Source organism: Bos taurus, chromosome 9, assembly GCF_002263795.3.
Source record: "Bos taurus isolate L1 Dominette 01449 registration number 42190680 breed Hereford chromosome 9, ARS-UCD2.0, whole genome shotgun sequence".
Taxonomy (NCBI): Eukaryota; Metazoa; Chordata; class Mammalia; order Artiodactyla; family Bovidae; genus Bos; species Bos taurus.
This window is the reverse complement of record NC_037336.1, coordinates 23,517,912-23,535,887: the sequence shown is the minus strand read 5'-3', so window position 1 is coordinate 23,535,887 and position 17,976 is coordinate 23,517,912. Positions and strand designations below refer to the sequence as shown.

The 17,976-nt window shown below is 36.7% G+C and overlaps 1 protein-coding gene across 18 annotated transcripts in view; it reads left to right on the top strand.

Annotated features, from left to right (window-relative positions):
* Window positions 1-17,976, top strand: part of SNAP91 (synaptosome associated protein 91) — a 169,504-nt gene that overhangs the window by 108,055 nt on the left and 43,473 nt on the right. For 9 of the 18 annotated variants that reach the window (XM_059889679.1, XM_059889673.1, NM_001105378.1 and 6 more), the window contains 4 exon segments: window positions 10,112-10,126; window positions 10,273-10,440; window positions 16,529-16,636; window positions 17,568-17,828. The exons of 1 other annotated variant lie outside the window; for it this stretch is intronic. In XM_059889679.1, the coding sequence (XP_059745662.1) occupies window positions 10,112-10,126; window positions 10,273-10,440; window positions 16,529-16,636; window positions 17,568-17,828 (552 nt within the window). 18 annotated transcript variants of the gene reach the window in all.

Here is a 17,976-nt window from a genome sequence, read left to right as displayed (position 1 = left end):
ATTGCAACATGAAATGAAGCTTCATTCCATAGGTAATTAAATAATCCTTGGGTGAGCTTGGTAAACATTGGCAGAGTGATATCAGAAGTACCTGCTATATTTTATTTTATTTAATAAATTATTTATTAAACATTATATTTATATAATATAATATATTATTAAATTATAATTAATAATTAAATTAAATATTATATATTATTAAATTATATATTTATTTAATATTATATTTTATTTCCAAGTTTTTTGGTAACAAGATGAAAGTAACTAGTTGTGAAATAAAGTTGCTGACTATGTAGATGAGCATTTAAAATATTGGTGCTTTTCCATTTAAATGCTTCAAACTTCTCCCTTGTTAAAATGTTCAACTCCTAAGCCGACAGCTGTCATTTTTTAAAATAAAAAGTCTCAACATCACTTAACTTTATTAAATCTCTGTTTGTAAAGGAAAATATTGTTGAATTAGTTTTATAAAGGGCCTTCTTTTTTAAGAACCGTATTCAAGTGTTCATGGTATTTTTTTTTTAATTGTAGTATAATTGCTTTACATTGCTGTTAGTTGCTGCTACACAACATGAATCAGCGATAAGTACTATAAGGGCCTTCTGGTCCTTAAACGCTTTCTCATTCTGACCTTCATCTTTTTGAAATGTTTATTTCAACTTATATCTTATTTTCGTTGCCCCAGTATCTTATACAACATATTATGTTTTCTTATGTATTAAAGAATGCTTCAAATCTGTATCCTTAAATCAGACTTTCTCTGTCATAAAATTCATATGAATGGCTTTTATAGAACTTTTATAATTTAAAATTTAGTGTTAATTATAAATCCGTGGGGTTATACAAAATTTTTTTCAGTATTATATGAATGTATTAACTCTAATTTTCTCAACTAATTAAATCAGTAGATATTTGAGACTTTGTAATTTTTAGAGCTTATCAAGCATAGTGGTTTAGTGATTTAGAAACTTTAGTAAGTAAATAGTGATATTGTTAACTGTCTCCTTTCACCATATTCTCCAGTGTCAAACTGAAGAGAAATTGTGTCCTTTTTGTTTGGTTTGTTTGTTTTACACCAAAGGAATAATAAAAAGAATAACTCTAGGTGAGATATTTTTAAATTGTACTGTAACATTTTAAAAACATTTGGCCACACCACACTGCATGTGGGACCTTTATTCCCCAACCAAGGACTGAACCCCTGTCCTCTGCAGTGGAAGCACAGAGTCCTAAATACTGGACCACCAGGGAATTCCCAACATTTTTATTCATATTCATCTCTCAGTACTTTTTGCTAAGACCCACAATACTATGAGAAATAAGTTATAATAGCCAATTTTATTATAACACACTTCATTTCTTGCTTGTTAGGAATGAATAGCTATTGATGATTGAAACGTTGAGGTATCAGTGGATATAGAAGAAAGCAGATGAGTATGGTTTAGCTAGGGCTGTGCAGTGTGGATCTGCAGTCTGTCTTTCTCAAAGGCAGGGCAAGAGGTCTGAAATTCAGCCTGTTTCTGTTGGCCAAGCTGTGGGCTTTTTTCATCCTTGAGGAATAAGGAAAACCTTTTCCAACTTGCTGGCTCAGCAGAAACAGTTTTTCATAATTAATACAAAGCACATTATAGTATATCATAGTGTTGGCTTGGGACCTGATGGTTAGACAGCATTAGTCTTTTGTCTCAACAAAATATCTATAGCTATTTTCATAGCAATAGAAAAGTCAGCTGGGGAGGAAAATACTAATAAATAAATTCTCTAGTTCTTAAGCAAATAGTAAAATTCCTAAGTCTTAATAAATTCAAGTAAACTAGTATAATATGAAATTGAGAGATAATAGTCACCTTTGCTGCTACTGTTTAGTTGCCAAGTTGTGTCCAACTCTTCTGTGATCCTGTGCACTGTGGCCCACTAGGCTCCTCTGTCCATGGGATTTCCCAGGCAAGAATACTGACGTGGGTTGCCATTTCCTTCTCCAGGGGATCTTCCCAACCCAGGGATTGAACCTGCATCTCCTGCTTAGTAGGCAGATTCATTACCACTGAGCTTACCTGAAAGGCCCCATAGTTACCTTGAATTTGCATTTCTTCCATAGATACACAGTGATATTTGAAGAGGATTCTAAATTATAACAAATATGTTTTGTTCTGCTTTATTGACTATGCCAAAGCCTTTGACTGTGTGGACCACAACAAAGTCTGGAAAATTCTTAAAGAAATGGGAATACTAGACCACCTGACCTGCCTCTTGAGAAATCTGTATGTTCTTATCTGGCCATAATGATAGTAAGAGAATTTCATTTTCTAATGATGTGTCCACACGAAGTGTTTACAAATTTCTCGTTAAGGGTTCTGAGTACTGATAAATATTGCCAATTTATGGGACATATTGTAAAGGATAGTACTTTTGTTGGTGTGAACCAAATTTAGCACAGTCATATTTTATAAATTTAATTTAAATAGTGCATATTACATGTGGCATTCTGCTGGCCAATAATGATCGTCTTTGACTGAAAGAATACAGAGCGTTTTTAAAATCCCTATCTTTCTCCTCATAATAGGGAGAGTGTTTTTTTCTTCATAATAAATGCATCCCTCTGTACAAACAACTGAGTGTGTGTGTTGTATTTCTGTGCATCCTAGAAGTGGGAAATGGCTAATTTCTTATTGTAAATGCTTGAAGTAAAATTTCTACTTTTTGAGAAATACAGAATTACTCCTAGGGTTTTCTTAGAATTAATAGACTTAATAGAAATTTATTAACACACTCTTGAAGGCTCATCAATATTATGTGACCACATGACTTTGTTTCCATGTGAATATTATTAATAGCTATACTATCAGCTGGAGAAGGTGATAGCACCCCACTCCAGTACTCTTGCTTGGAAAATCCCATGGACGGAGGAGCCTGGTAGGCTGCAGTCCATGGGGTCGTTGAGAGTCGGACACGGCTGAGCGACTTCACTTTCACTTTTCACTTTCATGCATTGGAGAAGGAAATGGCAACCCACTCCAGTGTTCTTGCCTGGAGAATCGCAGGGACGGGGGAGCCTGGTGGGCTGCCGTCTATGGGGTCGCATAGAGTTGGACACGACTGAAGTGACTTAGTAGCAGCAGCAGCATACTATAAGCAGTATTTGTGACCCATATTACCTTTTGCTTGTTAGTTAATCTGGGTGGGGCACGTCTGTAGGTTGTTTTCATGCACATTCATGAATACACACACACATACTTTCTGTCTGTGAAAGATTTATAGAAACTTTGAAATTCATAGTCCTATGTCAACTTAAATGTTAGCTGTTGCTCTTTTTTATTGAAGTGTAATTGGCATACACCAATTATATTAGTTTCAAGTATACTACATTCAGCATTTCTATACATTCTGAAATGATCAGCACAATAAGGCTAGCTACCATCTAAGTCATTGCTATTATTAACTTTCATTATCAAGCATTTGATACGTTCTGGATATGGGTGAGCACTTAAATATATTAACACACTTAATCTAAAATGTGACTCCATCTCACTGCACCATATAGATCTCCTTGTTAATTTAGTTGTAGTTCTGTTTCCTTGGTTACAGGGAATGTTTTCTAGCAATTTCTGCAATACAAAAAAATTGCTCTGATTAAGTACTGCTTGCAAATGAATTGGAACGCTTATGCTGTAGTGGGTTTTTTTTTTTTAATAGTTTAATCCTCTATAAAAAGTAGCAGTTTTGAGAATATTTGATAACTGTTCCCATCGTCCTATAATAGGAACTTGCTTTTATAGTAGAGAAAATTTTGCACAAACCAAGAAATACCTAAGATAAATTATGCTTCATGTGGAAAATTAAGATTTTGGAGAGTAAAACCTGTGGTTTCCAAGAGTAGAAAAAGGTTTTCAGCATCAGTTATCCACCAACAAGCTTAATCACTGTACATTTTCCTAGGAAATTTTACTTTCCATCTTTTTATATCATTTTTGTCGCCCTCTATCCTAACAAAACATTGGTTAGGAGCAAGGAATTAATGTTTTAATTTTTCATACTTTTTGTTTTAAATCCTTTCATTTTTGTTCCTTCTAGTATACATAAACAGTCTTCTCCTTTCTCAGTTACCAAATGTATGAAATAAATTACCATCCCCTGTCATAGGCAGTGGGAGGTCTGAAAACTTAAATCGCATGGTTCTTAGCTCTTCTGCTAAATCACATCACAGCTTAAGATAGCCATTGATAAGGGCAGGGGTAGGGAAAGCCCCACCAATGCCAGGAAAAGAGAGAAACCAAGTCCCTTTGCCTTCTGATGAACCATGTTGGTTTCTAATTTACATTTTTAGGATGTGTGACTGTAGAGTAACAATTGCATTGGGCCAGGTCCATTTGGTTTGAGCAATTATTTGAAAGATGTTCTCCTTCTCAGGATTTGGGACCTGGACACCTAACAGCAAAAAATACCCTAGACTCAAGTCAGCATAGGTCCTTTTTTCCAGCTCTTTATTAGATGTGCATTCTGAAATTTAAAAACTATTTCTAAAGTCAAGAACTCCATGTGGTATAATATTCTAATGTTGCTATGAAATATGTAAGATTTGTTTAGGAAGAGCCTTGATTATCTTAGTGGACCTGTAGAGTGCTTTACCTGACATTTATTGGGTTTGCAAATTGCATAGTTAAATGAATGTGATTATGTTTTTCTTCCAGTTTTCAGGTATAATTGATATACATCACTTTAAGGTGTATTGTGTAATGATTTGACTTGCATACATCAAGAAATGATTACCACAATAAATTTAGTGAACATCCATCTTTTCATATAGATACATAATTAAAGAAGTAGAATAAAGGTTTTTTTGCTTGTAATGAGAAGTATTAGCATATACTGTCTTCACAACTTTCATATGTAACATACAGTGGCACTGATTATGTTTATCTTGTTGTATATTATATCCATAGTACTTATTTATCTTATAATTGGAAGTTGGTATATTTTGACTGCGTTCATCAAACTCCCCTTCACTCTTCCCCTGCCTCTGGTAACCACAAATCTGATCTCTGTTTCTCTGTGTTCATTTGTTTTGAAGCATATTTGACCTAAAACACTGTTAGTTCCCATTATACAATATAGTGATTCAGTATTTCTATACATTTCAAAGAAGTCAGCACCTTAAGTCTTGTTATAATCCATCCCCATACAAAGATTTTATGTGTTAATAACTATATTCCGCACAATACATTTCATCCCCATGACTCATTTATTTTGCAACTGAAAGTTTGTTCCTCTCAATCCCTCTCACCTATTTCTCTCCTACCCTAGAACCCTTCCTCTCTGGCAACCACCTGTTTATTCTCCATATCTGTGCTCTGTTTCTATTTTGTTACGTTTGTTCATTTGGCTTGTTTTTTAGATTCTACTAAATAGAATAGGTCTTTCTCTGACTTTTTTCACTTACATAACAAACCCCTAGGACTATTCACATTGTCACCGATGACAAAAATTCACTCTTTCTTATGACTAATATTCCATTATAGGCAGATAGCTAGACACACACACACACACACACACACACACACACACACATCTTTATCTATTCATCTAGTGATTGGCAGTTACGTTCCTTCCATATCTTAGCTCTGCTGCAATGAACACAGGGATGCATGCATCTTTTCTAATTAGTGTTTTCATTTTCTTTGGATAAATAACCTGGAGGAGTGGAATTGCTGGGTCACATGGTAACCTGTTTTTAATTTTTTGAAGAATCTCTATACTGTTCTCCGTAGTGGCTGCACCAGTTTACCTTCCCTAACAGTGCATGAGGATTCCCTTTTCATCACATTCTCACCAACACTTGTTATTTGTTGTCTTTTTGATAATAGACAGTCTTGCAGGTGTGAGGCAATATCTCATTGTGGTTTTGATTTTAATTTCCCTGACAATTAGTGATGTGGAGCATCTTTTCATGTGTCTGATAGCTGTCTGTATGTCTTCTTTGAAAAAAAATGTCTACTCAAGTCCTCTCTTTTATAATCAAGGTGTTTGCTTTTTTTGTGGTTGAACTGTATGAGTTATTCATGTATTTTGGTTATTAACCCCTAATTGGATTTCTCATTTTCCAATGTCTTCTCCTGTTCAGTAGGTAGCCTTTTCATTTTGTTGATAATTTCCTTTACTGTGCAAAAGCTTTCTGGTTTGACATAGTCCCATTTGTTTTTGTTTCCCTTGTCTGAGGAAACATACTCCCCAAAATATTATTAAGGCCAATATCAAAGAGTATACTGCCTGTATTTTCTTCAAGAAGTTTTATGGTTTCAGGTCTTACATTTAAGTCTTTAATCCATTTGGAATTTATTATTATACATAATGTGGGAAAGTCTAGTTTGATTCTTCTACATGTAGCAGTTCAGTTTTCCTAACACCAGTTTTGAAGAGGCCGTCTTTTTCACCCTTTACTGTTACCTCCTTTGTTGTAAATTAATTGCCATATGAGTGTGGATTCACTCTTTGGTAGTTCACTCTTAGTGTATAGAAACTCAACAGATTTCTGTATATTAATTCTGTATCCTGCAACTTGACTGAACGGATACGATTTTAGTAGTTTAGTAGTTTTATTTTGGTGGCATCTTTAGGATTTTCTGTGTACGGTATCATGTCTTCTGCAAAGAGTGACAGTTTTAGTACTTCCTTTCCAATTTGGATTCCTTTCATTTCTTTCCTGATTGTTTTTGTATGATTGTTGTGGCTAGGAGTTCCAATATTAAACTGAAGAAACGTGGCAAGAATGGTAATCTTTTCCTATTCCTGATCTTAGAGGAAAACTTTCAGATTTTCACTGTTGAGTATTGTGTTAGCTGTGGGTTTGTCATATGTAGCCTATATTACATTAAGGTATATTCCGTCTATGTCCCTTTTGTTGAGAGTTTTTATCATAAATAATGTTGAAATCTGTCACAAGTTTTTTTCACATCCATTGAGATGATCATATGATTTTTATTCTTCAAATTGTAACTATTTGTAACTATTCCTGGGGTAAATCCCACCTGGTCATGATCACTAATGTATTGCTGGATTTTGTTTGCTAATATCTTCTTGAGGATTTTTGCATCTGCATTCATCAGTGATATTGGCCTGCAGTTTTCTTTTTTGTGGTATCTTTGTCTGATTTTGGATCAGGGTGATGCTGGCCTTGTAGAATGAGTTGGGAAGTGTCCCTTCTTCTGCAGGTTTTTGAAATAGTTTCAGAAGGATAGGTGTTAACTCTTCGATAAATATTTGGTAGAATTCACCTGTGAACCCATATATCTGGTCCTGGACTTCTGTTTGTTGGGAGTTTTTCTAATTACTGATTCAGTTTCACTACTGGTAACTGATCTGTTTTGTATTTTTTATTTTTTCTTGATTCAGTATTGGGAAATTATCCATTTATTCTAGATTGTTCATTTTTTGCTGTTTAATTGTGTGTAGGAATCTCTTATGGTCCTTTGTGGTGTTGGTTATAACTTCTCCTTTTTCATTTCTGATTTTATTGATTTGGAGCCTCTCTTTTTTTTCCGTGATGAATCTGGCTAAAGGTTTATTTATTTTTTCAAAGAGACAGCTCTCAGTTTCATTGATCTTTTGTATTGTTTTTGAATCTCTATTTCATTTATTTCTGCTCTGATCTTTATGATTTCTTTCCTTATTCTAACTTTTGTTTGATCTCCTTTTTATAGTTCTTTTATGTGTAAGGTTATGTTGTATTTTAGATTTTTCTCATTTCCTGAGATAGGCTTGTGTTGCTATAAAGCTTCCTCTTAGAATTGTTTTTTCTGCTTGCCATAGATTTTGAGTCACTGTATTTAATTTTCACTTATCTCTGGGTATTTTTTATTTCCTTTTTTATTTCTTCAGTGATCCTTTATTTAGTAATGTGTTGTTCAGCCTCCATGGATTTGTGTTTTTTGAAGTTTTTTCATGTAGTTGATTTCTAGTCTCAACATTGTGTTTGGAAAAGGTCGTTGATATGATTTTAGTCTTCTTAAATTTACTGAGACTTCTTTTGTTGCCTAGCATATGATCTATCCTAGAGATTGTTCCATGTGCTCTTGAAAAGAATGTGTTTTCTACTACTTTTGGATGTAATGTTTATATATGTGTGTGCATAAACATTTAAATTTATATAAAATAAAAAAATACGTATAAAGTCTATCTGATCTAATAATGTAGTTTAAGGCCTGCTGCTGCTGCTGCTAAGTCGCTTCAGTTGTGTCCAACTCTGTGCGACCCCATAGATGGCAGCCCACCAGGCTTCCCCGTCCCTGGGATTCTCCAGGCAAGAACACTGGAGTGGGTTGCCATTTCCTTCTCCAGTGCATGAAAGTGAAAAGTGAAAGTGAAGTCGCTCAGTCGTGTCCGACTCTTAGCGACCCCATGGACTGCAGCCTAACAGGCTCATGCATCCATGGGATTTTCCAGGCAAGAGTACTGGAGTGGGGTGCCATTGCCTTCTCCGAGTTTAAGGCCAGTGTCTCTATATTGATTTTCTGTTTTGATCATCTATCCATTGATGTAAGTCCCCTATGCCTTTTGTGTTACTGTCAGTTACTCCTCTTATGTCTGTTTAGATTTACTTTATTTAGGTGCTCCTACATGGGTTGCATGGGGCTGCCCAGGTGGTGCATTGGTAAAGAATCTGCCTGCCAATGTAGGAGACTCAGGAGACTTGGATTTGATCCCTGCATCAGGAAGATGCTCTGGAGTAGGAAATGGCAACCTACTCCAATATTCTTACCTGAAAAATGCCATGGACAAGAAAGCCTAGAGGGCTATAATCCATGGGCTCGCAAAGAGTTGGACATGACTGAATGACTGAGCACACACACACATACACATACATGTTGGATACATATATGTTTACAATTGTCATATTTTCTTCATTAATCAATCCCTTGATTAGTATGTAATATTTTTCTTTGTCTCTTATAACAGAGTTTATTTTCAAGTGTGTTTTGTATCACAGAAGCATTGCTACCCTGGCTTATCATTTCTATTTACATAGAATACATTTTTCCATCCCCTCACTTTCAGTCTGTGTATCTTTATGTCTAAAGTAATTATTATTAATGTCAAATTTATGTTTCTCAGCCTTTTAAATGTCTTCTGGAACTTTTGGTTTACTGAGTTCTCATATCGTTTTTAAAGCTCTGAAAAAAATAGCTTCCAAATGAGTTTTGATAAAGTTTCATGTTTAAAATAAATTTCCAGTAACATTCATGAATTCAAATGTGATGCCTGAGATGTATCACGTGACTGATACTAGAGGAATGCATTGGACACTCTAAATGTTTAACTTAAAGTCATAGTATAGTTAAAAACAATCCCTCTTAGGCTTATTATTTAGGATGCCATCTGTAATCCCACTGTTGATCACTAAGAAAGTATGAACCTCTCAATGGAATGCTGACCTCAGAAGGGCTGAAAAGTTTTGATACTACAGAATCTCTCACATTCATCTTGAAAATAATTTTCAATGTTGTCACATAATGTTTATAATTGTAAAAGTCATATATTAAACTGAAAAACATCTGGTAATGTGAAACTTATGAAGAAGAAAATAGGTTTGAGTTTCTTTTCTCTAACCCTTAAACTTTCATTCAAGTTAATATGTTGCACAGTCAAACTATAGCCATTTTAAAGCTTCTGTTCATGCTCTGGTATTCTACACTGAAGTGACACATCAAATAAAGAGGATCAACAAAGTTCAATTAACTATGGTTTCTTCAGAATTGACAATTATAGTATAATGAAATCAACCAAAGCAAATGAAATGGTAACTCTGATAAGAAATCAATTGAGTTCATCAAAACCATTTAGACCTAACTTAAGGTAAGTCTCACGACCTCCCTTGCTCTCAGTTTTCCCATTATGAAATTGGAAATTTGATCTAGAGGATCCCTAACGTCACTTCCAGCTCTAAAGTTCCATGATAATAATAGGTAACATTTATTTTTTAATTACAAATGGTCCAGAAAGGTACATAAAGCTAAAATGTCTTCAGTTAGTGCCTCACCCTGCTTGGACATTGGTGTGGTTGAAAGTTTCAGCTTTATCTCTTATTTCTTCATATGCTCACCCCCATGGACATCAATAGACCTTTTGGGAGAGGGTGAGTAAAGCTTTATCTGTAAACCTCTGTTTTGAGAGACTTCCATATCTTAATAATTGTCCTCACTTTGATCATTTGGAGCCTGGTATATCTTTTGTGCTTTCCTTTTCTTCTCTTCCATTTGTTCTGTGTCTGGTGCGACGTAGATTCTCTGGCTGCACTTTCCTCTGTTCCCTCCGAAGCGCAGATCTCAGATCCATTTGCACCAGAACCTACTCCTCCTGCTACATCTGCTGAAACTTCAGCTGCTGCAGCCTCTGCTTCAACTACCACAACTGTCACTGCTGTCACTGCTGACGTCGATCTCTTTGGAGGTTAGTCAGTCACATCCTTCTTCTTTCATTTTCCTTCCAGGATTACTAAAATTACCATAGTATGAAGATGTTTAAAATATTGTACATGATAGAACAGTATGACACAACTTTTTAAGTACTTTTTAAATGTTTATTCATATATATCTTTGCTCAGTTTGTCAACTTCATTTAGTTTTAGTGGTTTTAGAAGACAGGTTGCAATGCTTTGGACCTGTTTTATTTTCTGATTTTTGCAAAGTTAGGATTTAAGTTACTACTAGGACTCTTGTCCCATATATGGGATCCAGCCCTGCAGTATCTATAAGGGTGGTCTCAGATCCTTCTTCCTCCCATATTTAGGATTGGGTTTTTGGAATTTCTTTTTAGATTTGAACTAGCTAGAAGGAAAAAAAATATTTGGGGAATATGAGAGGAGAAATTCTGGTCTAAGTTATTTTTTAAGTTTTAAGACAAAAAGTCCTCTAGAAGTTCAGATCTAGAGGTCTCTGAAAAGAGTTTAAGGACATCCATTTTTGCAACCTTAGGCTTGTTCTTTGCAAGCAAAGATTTGGATTGTCTTTGGCTTCAGAACTTTGAGAAATCACTGGAGTCAGTACTTGCAATGCTGATTGAAAACAGGTTTATATCAGACTTTGAAATGATAGTCTGAAAATATTTTTTTCCATGTAAATGTAAGTTCTGACAGAGTTGATTTACAGCTGTAAGCCTGAGTCAAATATCCTAGGCTCTGCCAGTATAACATGCCTGGACGCAATGAACCATCTGAAGCCACTTTATTTACATCTTCCCATCTTGAGTGGTGCTTATGTCCAAACCTGGAGAAGTGCTCATTTTAGATGTGTACATTGAATAGTGTTATAATCATCATAGTTTTGTTTCTTCATTTAAACATAACATCTTGCCCAGGGCATTTTAAGAACATGGTAAAGAAATCAGAGGATGCAAAAAAAAAAGAAGTCAGAGGATGCAAACAATATGGTGGGGGCAAGAGAGTTTCTGCAAGTTCTAGTAGAGTTCATAAATTCCCCTGGGAACATACACTTACACACCATCACGTAACACTGCTACGTGCCGCATTCTCTGAAGCTCACCAACAGTGTCTAAGACAAAGAGTCCTCAGCTTGACACTGCATTGTTGCCTCTGTTTCATGTGAGGCAATTTGCTGCTGCCTTGCTGCACTGCCATGCTATTACAGAAAAAAATCTGCTTTTATTAAAGTAGAAGGGATTTTCAGACTCTTAAATAATTTATTATAAAGAATTATTTGCCAGAGAAAGTTAGTTTTTCATTATGCCTCTATAACTTTTGAGACCAGAAATTAGAGTTTTAGTTTACATTTATAAAATCAACTTCTTCATCCCCTCCTTCTTCCCCCATGATTGGTCTTGAGTATGGACGGTTTCTCATAGGCTTATGTTAACAGGAAAATTCAAGAAAAAAATATGAGCAGGATGGTAACAATTTTGTATGTAAACATTTCTGTTCCTTTAGCTATTTAGATTTTTGGTTTTCAGTCCATTTGAAGGAGCTTAATTGCCTGTAAGAAATCAGTCAACTCCATCTTGCTTCTCTCATGGTCCTCTAAAGCCTAAGATATTTCTTGGAAATATTCTTTGTGCCATTATGCTGTTCGTGTTGATCATTACTGCTTTGATGACATCCATCAAGCAGAAGAATCTGTATGTTTGGAAATATTTTTATGATGTCATTCTTTCTCCCTGCAATGTAAGTTTAAAAGGTCAGTACTGTAGCAAATCATATTACTTAATGCCAAAGAATGGAAGCTCTTCTCTAATTTCACCAATATCCTTTCTAGTCATCTGGCTGGAGGCTGAGGAGATGAGTATATCTGCAAATCTCATTACAATTATTTTTACTAATCTTTCTAATTCTGTAAACTGTCTCCTGGCCACTGGTAGCTGTAAAATCTCTAACCTTTATGTTCATAAATGTATGTGTTTCACCGTATGTTTTATGTTAGTACTTTTCAGTGATATTCCCTGGTTTCTTTCATGTTCTTTATGGATTTATAAGAAATCATCTAGAGGTAGGACTTTAAATTAAAATTCAAACTAAAATCTCTCCGGTCATGTTGTGTGGCCATTTAAAATAAATGTATCTTTAAAATGGTCAAGTGGTAGAACTTTTGATTAATAAGAGCATTAGTTATTTCACATATATGACTGTAAAATATGCCCCTATGAGGTTTTATGTAACATGGCTAGCAGGATTAAATAGACTTTAGAAATAGGATTAATGCATTTTTAAATGGCTAATTTTTAAATTTTCAGGAATATGAAATATTAAACATTAAAATTTTCTGTGCATTTTAGTCTTATATTTTCATTACAGATTTAAAAAATAGGGACTGTTATTTTAAAATACTCAGATTGATACCTACATAATGTTTTAGTTATTTCAGTGTAATTCGTTAAAAGCATTTTTAAAGAAACATTATATTTGCTAAATGCTTTATTTTTTAAAAGGAACTTTAAGAAAAATAAAATATCTGGTCAGGCAGAATAGGACTGCAAGGCAGTGTTGTGCTTTAAAAAATAAAATAGATAATAAGAGAAAACACAAAATTTTTTAAAACATTCTGTTTTTCATTGATGTAACAATAGCATATTAGTGTGTTTTTTTTTTTTTTAAAAACAACATAGTGTTTTTCTAAGCAGTGCAATGCTAAATTTATGCTAATTCCTCTTGCATTTGCCAGGATATCCTTTCAGTCAGCTGTGTTAATTTGTGAGCATCCTGCATGAAGATGGTAGGCTGCGAGCACAGAACCAAGTGGCTGGAAAACCAAAGGACTTGCTTCCCAAGCCTGACTTCATTTGTACAGGCTGCTTAACAAACTAATTAACCTTCCTTAAAATCAGTACTTAAGTATAAGCCCTTACAACTAGACTTAATGGAAGAACGTTATAATCTGAGACCTGGGAAAGAAAATGAAATGCTGGTGACTTTTGGGCTCAAGATGTTCAGAATGATTGAGACCTTAGAGCCATGTAGGTGATTTAAAGATGGCTTATGCGGCTGGAGAAGACAAGGAGGGATAGTTCACCCTGGGGAGGACAAGAGCAGTAAGAAATTTTCACATAGGAAGTCAGACACATGATAAAAATTTAGGGGGAAAATTTTTCCTATGTTGCCAGAAGGAAGAGAAGGCTAGTCTGCACAATGTCTGAGACGCTGGTTTTCTGGGTAAGACTGGACCAAGTCCATGACTGTAGAAAAGCAGAAAAACATTTCCTAGAAATAGCAGGGGTTGGTAATTGGCAGAATGTAGACATGAACTGTGAGTGGGTAACAACGGAGAGAGAACTAGATTGGAGGTGGTTTTAGCTTTCAATGCTGGAAGGATAATGCTGCCATCGATTATGAAAGAAAGCTGGATAGCTAAGAAGTTTTATTGTTTTTTAGAAAACAACATCATAATTGCTTTATTGTCTCTCACAGTCTTACAGTCTTGGGGGTCTGCTGAGCTCAGCTGGACAGTTCTCTCTCAGGGTTCCTTGCATGGCTATATTCATACAGTGGCTGTGGGGTTGGGATCATCCAGACTCATTCATTCACATCTCCGTCTCCTATGCTGGGAGGACTTAAAAGCCATGGGCTGGAGCAGCTGGGGGTAGTAGATGAGTTAAGTTTATGTTTAGTTTCAGAGAAGCATTAAAAGGAGATGTCTTGCTGACAGGGGAAAAATAAAAAACCACCTTTCCTGAAAATATAGCTACAAATATGGGTTTCATCTGCTTACACAGAAGTGATCATTAAAGAGGCACACCCGTGAATACTTGTTTGAACTCAGCACTGATGTAGAAAGAAGGAAAGTGAAGTCGCTCAGTCATGTCCGACTCTTTGTGATCCTGTGGGCTGTAGCCTACCAGGCTCCTCTGTCCATGGGATTTTCCAGGCAAGAATACTGGAGTGGGTTGCCGTTTCCTTCTCCAGGGGATCTTCCTGACCCAGGGATCGAACCCGGGTCTCTCCTGCATTGTAGGCAGACACTTTACCGTCTGAGCCACAAGGGAAGCCAGTAGCACTGATGTAACTGGTACTTAATTCAGTCCTACAAGGAGGGAACAATATAGTAGAAAGTGGCACAGTTCATCACAGTAGAGTGGTTAACCACACAGACTTCAGTCAGACAGCTTACAGCCAAATCCTGACTCCACCAGTTGCCAAACCTTGGGCAAGTCCTCAGAGTTTACAAGTTTCCATTCTCTTATCTACAAAGTGGAGATGATAGAACTTTCATCCCAAGAGAGTTGTAGAAATTAAATGTAATAATGCCAGTGAAATATTTACCTAGTGACTGGCACACAAATAGTGACTGCTATTACTGTTTCTATTGCTTCCAATCACACTACCCTCAGTTCCAGATTTTATAAGACTAGAAAGAAAACAGACCTGACTCACGGCAAAATATTTCCAACAGTCCATGGGATTGCAGAGTCGGGCATGACTTAGTGACTGAACAATAACAAACTTTCTCTTAGACTGTTGGCCCCAGTTCTTAGTGCTTTCATGTTGCCCTGTCTTCTGTGATAACGTGGCATCTGGGGAGGCTGTCTGTCCTATCCCCGACTGTTTTTTCCTATGCCATTACTATTATTCACCATCTCCCTTAACTGACCTTTACCAGAACATGTTCCCTCAGTGTAGCTGTGAGAAGCAATCAAATCAAATCAAGCTGTAACATATGATTGTCCTATTGTCTATTCCAGCGATATCGGTGTTTTTGTAAAGAACCTTTTAACCCACGTGGGTCTCTAATGTTTAATGTCTGTTAATGCTGGGTTTCAGGATGTTACCATAGTGTGTCTCATACTCAGATCCATTTGAAACACTCTGGGTTAAACTGAGAAACAAGTGTCCTGACTGTAGGATTTCCTACCACTTAGACCAGGTAAATCTCTGAGAAAGGGGAAATACTGGGTAGCATTTTGTTTGACAAATTCTTTTTAATGGCTGGAGGAGCAGTGTTCCAGGGAACGCTGGTAAGTACTGCAGAAGGCAGCAGTTTAGGATATAAGTCTAGCAGGTAAGTGGCAGGTACTTTTTGGTCCCCACTTTCTAGGAATTTCTTCTAGGCAGGTCGTATTTATGATAACTTCATTCCTTTTGTACTTTGGAATGAAAGGGTTTCTTTGAAAACTCCAGGTAAAACTAATTTTACCATAATTAACATGGTGTGTTGACAGAAACACATTTGGGATCCTTTGCATACATCAGCCATTTATAAATTGGGCATTTATAAATGGAGGCTGCTTGTATGTTAATGGATCTACTGTATATTATTATACTTTACTATATACAGTTACATACTTGTAATTTCAAAACGTGAAACTATATCTGTAGTTCACTGAAAACAGGTAATTTTCAACATAACTAGAGCAATGCAGTATTTGAAAATAGCCATAAATTTAAGTCAAAATAAAGGCATTATGGCATCATCTCCTAATTTTTTTTCTCTAGTTCTTTAAAGCAAATCCTTGGTTGTGTCTGAAATGTTTCTCAGGGATAATGAAAGTTTAACTTATGAATATTTATATATGTCATGTTAACAGTGCAATTTTGCCTAGACTATAAAAGAAAATTGAATTTAGATGGTTTATGTCATTGTATATTTAATTTTATTGGCATTAAAGAGGACATCCATGCTTGCTAGAAACCATGAGTCAGAGACATCATAGTAACACAGTATATAAATAATGAAAGCTCAATGTCTCAAACTGCCTAAGAAAGTAATTTTTGTGTTTTAATTTTTGCATCCATTACTTTCTAGTGATGCATAAAACATGCTTCTTAGAGCCCTTATACAATGAGAATCCTGTCACCCTTTGGATCCTCACAGGTCTCAGCAGGCCCCACACTGCACCACTTTGCATGTAGCCAACATGAAGGGGCGCCAGGAGTCACTATTCTGTGACTGCCAATAGTGCATGGGCTGTAAAAATGCATTTTAAGAATTCATGTTGTATAAGGGAGCCTTCTTTGCAATTTAACTTGGTTCTTTTACTATATTTTTCTTCTCTTTTTATCCCTTTCATTTCTTTTGTTTTAAAACCTGCACCCAAGATGCCTTTGCAGCTTCTCCCGGGGAGGCCCCTACAGCATCCGAAGGGGCCACCGCGCCGGCCCCCCCAACCCCCGTAGCAGCGGCACTTGATGCTTGTTCAGGAAACGGTGGGTTTCCAATCCTGAGCCCGTCTGTTGTCGTTTTGTCCTGATGTGAAACCCCCGTAGCTAGACATGGCCCTCTGTGTTTCTAATTTTACTTTCTTCTGAGCATAAAATATCACTCCTCCTAACAGAATGAAGAATGCTGACACTTAAAACATTAAGAAAACGAAGGGCATACTTATCAAAATTGACAATTTCTCAAGATTGACAATTTTTGTCACTGCAAGTATGCTGCCTTAATGTTTTTGTTCCCCTCTAATGCTACTGATGGACTTCCCTGTTGGCTTAGTGGTAAAGAATCTGCCTGAAATGCAGGAGACGTGGGTTCGATTCCTGGGTTGAGAAGATCCCTTGGAGAAGGAAATGGCAACCCACTCTAGTATTCTTGCCTGGGAAACCCCATGGAAAGAGGAGCCTGATGGGCTATAATCCATGGAGTTGTAAAAGAGTCCGACACGACTTAGCAACTCAACAACAACCATAAATGCTATCAGTGTATCATACTCTTTTTGTAACACTGAATTCCAATATATAGGCATGTTTTCATGAATATTCCAAGCTACCAAGTTGACCAGATTAAGTGAGCATTTAAAAAATAACAGTCTCCAATCCTAGACCGTAGTCTAATCTGACAAATACTTGTTAAGTGTTTCAATTTCTGAATTCGTGGTACCTGCTAGATTTTCTTTTCTCTTTAGAAGAACATGCTAATCACTGACCCCCCACTAGTAGGGTCCTAGCTCAAAGCAAGCAGCCTAATGCCTAGCCAGCCGCTAATGTGTAGCCAGCAGCCTAAAGCCTAGCCAGCAGCCTAAAGCCTAGCTAGCGTGTGAATATCCGTGCCAGGTGTCTTGGTCCCCATAGTTATAACGCTGCTCTCTTGCCTGTTTCCTTACTGATGCTGTGTGTGTGTCTCCACTTTCCTTTCCCCAAGACCCCTTTGCCCCGTCTGAAGGTAGTGCAGAGGCTGCACCCGAGCTGGACCTCTTTGCAATGAAGCCACCTGAGACCAGTGTTCCTGTAGTTACCCCTACAGCTAGTACAGCCCCTCCGGTTCCCGCCACTGCTCCTTCTCCTGCTCCCGCCGTCGCAGCTGCCACTGCTGCCACTACCGCTGCCACCACCGCCGCCGCCGCCACTGCCACCACCTCCGCCACCACCACCTCCGCTCCTCCTGCTCTAGATATCTTTGGTGGTAATTTTTTTGTTGTCATTGTCGATGTCATTGAACTCTTGCCACCCGGTGGATTGTATTCCGGTCCTTGCGGTGTCCTGCATACGCAACTCTAGACTGCATGATGTCTGTGTCATGAAATGGTTCTCCAGCAACCATTTGCAGCTGG